This window comes from Nilaparvata lugens, unplaced genomic scaffold (assembly GCF_014356525.2).
Source record: "Nilaparvata lugens isolate BPH unplaced genomic scaffold, ASM1435652v1 scaffold5729, whole genome shotgun sequence".
NCBI lineage: Eukaryota > Metazoa > Arthropoda > Insecta > Hemiptera > Delphacidae > Nilaparvata > Nilaparvata lugens.
The window spans coordinates 11,732-19,527 of NW_024091516.1; the positions used below are offsets into that span (position 1 = coordinate 11,732).

At 35.2% G+C, this 7,796-nt stretch overlaps 1 protein-coding gene across 1 annotated transcript; it reads left to right on the forward strand.

Moving 5' to 3' along the window:
* Positions 1-367: 367 nt before the first annotated feature.
* LOC120356080 (FERM, ARHGEF and pleckstrin domain-containing protein 2-like) lies at positions 368-6,876 on the forward strand. The gene is made up of 4 exons (XM_039444890.1): positions 368-430; positions 724-793; positions 1,520-1,668; positions 6,703-6,876. Exons 3-4 carry the CDS (start codon positions 1,537-1,539, stop codon positions 6,859-6,861), a joined length of 291 nt encoding a protein of 96 aa, XP_039300824.1. The 5' UTR covers positions 368-430; positions 724-793; positions 1,520-1,536; the 3' UTR covers positions 6,862-6,876.
* The last annotated feature ends 920 nt before the right edge of the window (positions 6,877-7,796 follow it).

Consider the following 7,796-nt stretch of genomic DNA (forward strand, 5'->3'; position numbering starts at 1 on the left):
TACATCTAGAATTTATGACAGTAAGAAGTTCGTTTCATAAATCAAAACCCTGTTGTTGTTGTTATAAATACTTGCTTTTGAGTGAGTGATTGAGTGTTTTTTTGTACAAATTTCACTGCGGTGATCAAAAAGTCTCTCCGCAGTAGCCGCATAGTGGCATAGTGAGGGCTACTATTATCTATCAGGAAATAAAAAATCAGGCTTTAATATGTTGAAACAGGTTGTGAATAAAACTTTTCTAAAGGGTACTTAGATTTTTATTTCTTGGTTAAACAACTATGAACCTGACTCTGCAATGTGGCCCCAAGTTCTCATTTGCAAAATTATAAAAAATGTAAACCCGGTTTTCATTTTCTATTTTAGGGTATTAACAGTAGCAGCTACCAGTGCAGAGGAGAAACAAAAATGGCTGGAAGAACTATCTCAGGCGATTGATTGATTGATTGAGTACTTTATTTATGTAGATTACAATATATACTGGCTTATACACTTATATACAATAGCTTACAATACAGCAAAATTATAGATGAATTTACATAATATAGACTAAGAAAATAACTATTGAACTGTATATGATATGAAAAAGCAATTTGTAATATAATAACTATAGATAATAATCATATTGTTATGCATCTACATAAATTGGCGGAGCTTTGGACATATCAATGTCCATTCTTTGGGAAGAATATTAAAAATATCCTCCCCACTAACTCTCTACCAAAGATAGCGGACAGCAAACAGAATGAAGTCAATGATTCAAGCAAAAACAACTATCTTAGTCTCAAGTCTTGCAGTGAGCTATGTTTCTTAATCCTATCTATCTATAGTCAATCCTATTCTATCATCCTATCGTATTTAATTCACATTGTCTGTCAGAAGACAAAGCAAAAAGCTCTATCATTTTCCAACTCAGCACCGGTGCCAAATTGTTTCTAAACTATATAGAAATAATTCAATGAAATATTACGTATTTCATATCAATCATGCACTCTTAAGTGATAAGTGAGTGTAATTTCGTTATTTCATTTGGGTTTTAAACAATCTAAACCCAAAATGCATTGTTTATAAGTGTTTGCACTGAAATTTTTACTCAAATTCACAGTTGAATGGAACATAACCTACTATTTTTTTGGACTAGTGTATGAATCGAAATTTGGGAAGGTACAGTTTTGGGCTGTGCCTGTTGGTCCCTCTCCAACCATTTTGATGAATTGTGTTTTGTTTATAAAACTAAATAATGCTGAAGAAATTTCAATATTTTTGATTGTAAAAATTAATTTTCATCAGATGGAAATATTATCACGGAACTGGATGAATTATATCATTTGGAATACAGATTCAAACATGAACTGAGTTTGTTAACATTTCAAACAGGTGACATCAGATACTTGTGGATGAGAAAACTGCATGAGGTCCAATGTTCACAGAACTACTAGTATTTTTGTGTCTATGATTTAGATCACTGCATTCTATGTTTGTTTGTTGGGTAGGTTTGTAGGGTTTTGTTGTGAATTTGTAGGTTCGTCGGATGAGGTGATGGACAAGTGCGGGCAGAGCATAGAGGAGGCCAACAGCAAGGTGTCTCCACAGCGCAGCAACACCACGGTGCATGTCTGCTGGCACCGCAACACCTCCATCGGCATCGAGGACCAGCTCAGAGCTGTAGAGGTACATACACATTACCACATGTTTAGTTCATCTCAATTCATGGAACATAAATAGTTTATTAATTTATTTATTCAACTTTCAACGCTACAACACCAATTTTACAAATAAAAATAACTATACAAAAAATATAAACAGGACTTCTTCTTCTTCTTGTTAGGGTGCCTGTCCGTTACGAACGTTGGCGATCATTCTGGCTATTATTACTTTGTTGGTTGCGTTCCGGAACAATTGAATGGAGATATTTCCGAACCATGCTATGAGGTTGGCCAACCAGGAAATTCTTCTCCTTCCTGGGGCTCTCCTGCCTTCTATTTTCCCTTGCAAGATGCTTTGCATTATTTCGTATCTCATAAACAGGACTACGGTACAATATTAGTGATAGCATTAAAAGATATATTATTGTATAGGGCGTTCATGTTCCAAAATTAAAGCCAATTTTTCGTTAACTGTCGACTACTGTCTATTACTGTTTTGGACGGGCGAGAGTGTAATAACGGCACAGTATGAGAGACTACCAGCGTCACATTGTTTCACGAAAAATAACTACCAGGACTATCAGCTTGAGTTAACAGTGAAATTTGGAACATAAACGCCCTATATCATGGAATATCTCATTATGATAATATCTCATTTCTGTATGATAGTAGCATCCACTGGAGAGGACCTCAGTTCATAGTGATCTCACTTCGTCGAGTGTATATTTTGACCATTTCTTAAGATACTGAGATTGGTGGGAAGTTGAGCCGTTCAGATTATCAAGTCTCACGGCATCATGTTTTCGTTGAAGGCGGGCACACAGTGAGCTACACACTAGCTCCCACTCAAAATAGACATGCTTAGTTAATCTTCATTCATTAAACATAATTTTTTTTGTTTGTAGTTTTCTGCTCGTAAGCAGGTCCTTCTATATGGCAGCAGCCCTCCACTCTCTTCCATTCTCTGCCAGTCGCTTCGTTGCATAGTAGCTCATCCCCTCCTTGATGTCGTCCAACATTTTGTATCTTATTCTCCCTCTTCCTCTTCTTCCCTGAATGGTCCCCTCCATGGCATCCACCAACAAGCATTGCCGTCTCATCCAATGTCCCAGCCATCTCCTCTTCCTTCCCTTTATCACATCCAGCAGACTCCTTCTTTCCCCAACCCTCCTCAACACCTCCTCGTTTGTAACTTTATCCCTCCAACTGATCTCTCAATCCTCCTCCATATCCACATTTCCAATGCCTCAAGCCTCCTCTTATTCTCCTTTCTCAGCGTCCAAGTTTCTGCACCATACAGTGCCACACTCCAAACATAGCACTTTATTAGCCTTTTCCTTAGTGTCTTGTCCAGTTGGCTACAAAGAATTCTCTTTTCCTTATTGAATGCTGTTTTTGCCATAGCAATTCTTACTTTGATTTCTTTGTTGCATTTCATATCCTCTTCCATTATGCTTCCTAAATACTTGAAAGATGATACCTGTTCCAACTGTTCACCCTCCAGTACAGCATTCCCCATTCTTGCTCTCCCTGCACCAATTCTCATGCACTTTGTCTTCCTGACGTTTATTCTCATTCCATACCTCTCACAAGCCTCATTCACATCTCTCAACATTCCATTCATTATTGTCCAGCTATCAGCCAGGATCGCCATATCATCTGCAAATCTTATGCACTCTATGTGTCTTCCTCCAATGCTGACTCCTCTTTTGCCATCCAAACACTCCTGCAATATATCCTCTAGGTAAACGTTGAAAAGGATTGGTGACATACAACATCCCTGTCTCACTCCTCTTCCCATTCTTCTCTCTTCTCCAATTTCGCCATCTATTCTCACTCTGCTGGTCTGGTTGACATACAGGTTCCTGATTAGTCTCCTCTCCTCCCATTCCACACCTCTTCTTTTCAGAGTATCCAGTAAATCGGTCCCATCTGACTCTGTCAAATGCTTTTTCCAGATCCACAAATGTCACAAAAACCTCTCTCTGTTTCTCTACAAATCTCTCTCCAAACTTCTTAACAAGCCAATTGCTTCCCTAGTGCCTCCGCCCTTCCTAAAACCATATTGTTCCTCTCCTTTTGAGTTATTCAAACTTCCATACAGCCTTCTATCTATTATTCTCAAAAGGATTTTCGCTGTATGAGCTATTAGACTGATTGTCCTGAATTCCTCACATTTTCAAGTGTTTTTCTTCTTTGGAATTGGTACAATAACTGAGATTAGAAATTCCTCAGGCCATTCTCCATTCTATATTCATATATTTTGTTGCACAGATATGTGACTTCTTCAATTCCCTTCTCTCCCATTTCCTTCCATAGATCTACTGGTATTTCATCAATGCCACAAGCCTTGCCCTTCCTCATTTCACCCAATGCCTTCCTTACCTCTTCCTTCAATATTCTTCCATGCTCTCCCCTCAATTCTTGTGCCTCTGTTTTCCTCTCCAGCTCTATAATAGTATTCTCATGTGTGTTATACAAATCTTCTATATACTCTTTCCAACTGTTTAGAACTTCCTTTTTATCATACAGAATTTCACCATCTCTGTTTTCAATCTCCATTTTGGTCCTATTGCAATTTGTCCTGTTATCCAACTCCTTCACTGCTTGGTACATTTTGTCAAACCTCCCTTCTCTTTCCAAAGTTTCAATTTCTAAACATCTTCCTTGTAGCCATTTATTTCTAGCTTTGTCTGTTTCTCTTCTTAATTCATTGTTAAGCTTCCTGTACGTTCTCTTTCCCAAATATGTTTTATCATTTTCCACTTCCTTCTTTCTTCCATTTTCTTCAACATATCAACATTAATCCATTCCTTGCGTATTCTTTTAGACTTTGTTATCCCTACAGTTTCTTTTGCAGCTTCTTTCAGGCATTTACTCATGTTGCTCCATTCTTAATTTATTTCTTCTTTCCTTTCCTTTCTCTTTGCACTATGCCTGTTTACTAGTTCATTTCTTTTACCCTCTTCCTGGAGCAACTCCAGATCAAGCTTTTCAACCCTTTTACCTCCTCTAACTCGTTTCAGTTTTATTTCCACCTCTGCCACCACCAGGTTATGATCAGAGTTTATGTCTGCTCCAGGGTATGTCTTTGCATTCTTCAAACAGTTCCTGAATCTTTTCTGTATCAAGCTGATATCTTTCTTCATCCAATGGTGATGTCCAATTATACCTCTTTCTTTTTGGATGGTCAAACAGGGTATTGCCTACTACAAAAGACTTGTCTTTGCATTAATAAACATAAATAGTTGATTTATTTATTCAACTTCCAACGGTACAGCATACCTTGTAATGTTACACATTTCAAATTAGGCCCTCAAAATAGATCATGATTCAAAATAGGCGCTCATAACCATTATTGATAATAATTTATAAATAAATAAATTATAATTAAATAAATAAACAAATTTAGAAATAATACATTTATTATATAATATTCAATGAACCTAAGAAGAATAGACATTCAATTTATAGGTTAAGGCAGAGGGGAGCAAAAACTATTGATTTGGAGATGTACATGTTGTGGACTTGTGCATTGAGAATAAATCTGTTTCAAACAAAGATATATAGTGAGTTTATTTCATGTATTTAGTAATGTGATGAGTGTTGTGTCAGATGGAAATTGACACAGTGCAACCTATAGAAAAACAGCTATAGAAAAAAAAATAATCACAAGGTTACCTTATTTTTTTCTCTCCCTATCATGTACTTATTGTATGAATCAATAAAGAATAAATACAGTACAATATTAGTGATAGCATAGAGAAAATATAGCATAAGAATATATCCCATAGTATAAGGCGTTTATGTTTCAAATTTTCACTGTCAACTCACGCCGATAGTCCTAGTAGTTTTTTTGGTGAAGACATGTGACACTGGTAGTCTCTCATACTGTGCCGTTCTTATACCCTCACCTGGCCAAAACAGTAATAATGGACAGTGTTCGACAGTAATCAGCTTGGCTTAACAAGTATCGGCTTGTGATTTGGAACATAAACTACCTATACCATGAGATATATTCTTATGATATTTTTTCTGTATGGTGATAGTGACATAACCTACATTTTGATTTGGACTGTACTATAAATTCAAAAGGGACCATTTTGAACATAAGCCTTTTGTGCCTTCCCATATAAGTATATTGTTCAGGAATGAATGGATATAGGAAAATTAAAAAAGCAAATATGAATAAAACAAGAAAGGAACGAAACAAAATACATGAAAAATTCAGTTAACAGGAGATAGATCATAAGTGAAAACATTTTGAAAAAGTAACGAAAAAATCAAACAATATTCAACATGAGTAACTTGAAACACAATAAAAAACTATTAAGTACCGTTTATTCCATTACAACATTTAATTTCATGGCCGATGAAGAGTTGAAACTAGTAATTATGCAATGAAATGAAGGAAGGGTACCCGATAGTTTTTCATTGTGTTTTAATAATCAGTAGCCCTAAAACGAAGAGTGAGCATAATAATTATACTTGTTCATATAAAGCTCTGGCCATACTTATCATGCAGCGATCCAATCCCACTCCGATCCGATCCTATGAAGACATGTTACTACAGAACATCACACATGTTACACATCATGTCTGTCATATGATCTGTCCCACCAACATCACACAGAAATATCGGACATGAGTAGGATCGGAACGCTACACAATAACACAATGATATTTAAGTGTGGTCCGGACTTTACTGATAGCTATGTAAAAAGGGGAACTATGAGCTATGGTTATGAGCTGATTCGTTAGCGAGCGAATAAACATTTTAGTTTTATGGGATAAACTTTACACGTATATTGAAAAGTAACCACTTAAAATTGAATGACAGAATTAAATAAGAAAGAAATGCCAGATTTTAATGAGTATTGATACTCTTGTAATGAGAACCTAACCTAATCTATGAAGATGATTGTCTCATTTTTTACGTTTCTGTTTTTGTCCACTAAACTGGAATTCAGTTACTATTTACCGGTTTCCGTGATTTAATACGTCATTGTAAGATTATTAAAACTCTTTTTTCTTCAATTTTGATCAACTTAATTTTCAGAACCAACTTAGCGGCTATCTTCTGCGAAAGTTCAAGAACAGTAACGGTTGGCTGAAGTTGTGGGTGGTCTTCACCAACTTCTGTCTCTTCTTCTACAAGACTTATCAGGTAAGTCTTTCTCACTCCAACAGACAACTTAGTTTTTGTTGTTTTAAATAGGAGACGGTATTGACAGCATGTTCCTTGGTTGTAGTTGTTGAGTTTGAAGTTGATATATTTAGATTGTTTTCCTTCTAACATGATTTAACATCATGAACCCTGGTGAAAGGATTGAGTTTATTACTAAATAATTTGTAATTGAATTGAAATTTCATGGCTTTAATGTCAGGCTTTAATGTATATCTTTTCGGCTGATCTTTTATTGCTATTTACTAGTCGATGAAGAGTTGAGAATTGGAGTAATTCCTGATTGTAATTTCGAAAAAAAAATGTTCTATTAGTTACGATCAATAGAATTTTACTTTTGAAATTCCACTGATGTTTTGGAACTAAAATCAAGGATGTAAAACTTGGAGACCGATGAATTGTATTTGGTCTGAACATCAACAATCAATGGAGTGAATTTTGAAATTTGCTATTACATTGGTGGGTGAATTTAGAAATTTATAGTTCGTTTCTAGAGAAATCTGCTTATAGTTATAGTATAATCTGCTTATAGAAAACTCGGTTACTGTGCTCTATTTACATCATTATTGCATAAAATAAAATTATCACATAAAAGAAAAATTAATAAACTTAGAAATTATATTATATTCAATTCGTGAATTTTATGATAGTTTGATCTTCGTTTGATATAAGGGTAGAATCGATATAGATATCTCTTAATTTTAATTCGAAAGAAGTTCCCAAAAAGTAATTGTTAGAATAGTAAATTATAATAATGATGGAAAAGTTTTAAAATTTATTCAAACGTTTGATCATGAATTTTCAGAAAAAAGTTTGAGATAATCTTAAATAAGATTGTAAATAGAATGATAAATGTAGAAAAATTGGTAAGAAACCCCTGAAAAGTTACAAAAAATATCAAGCGTCATATTACCAATGGCTGGTTCCAGTGATTCGGACTTGGGTATGGTTGGAAAGCTATCCAACGA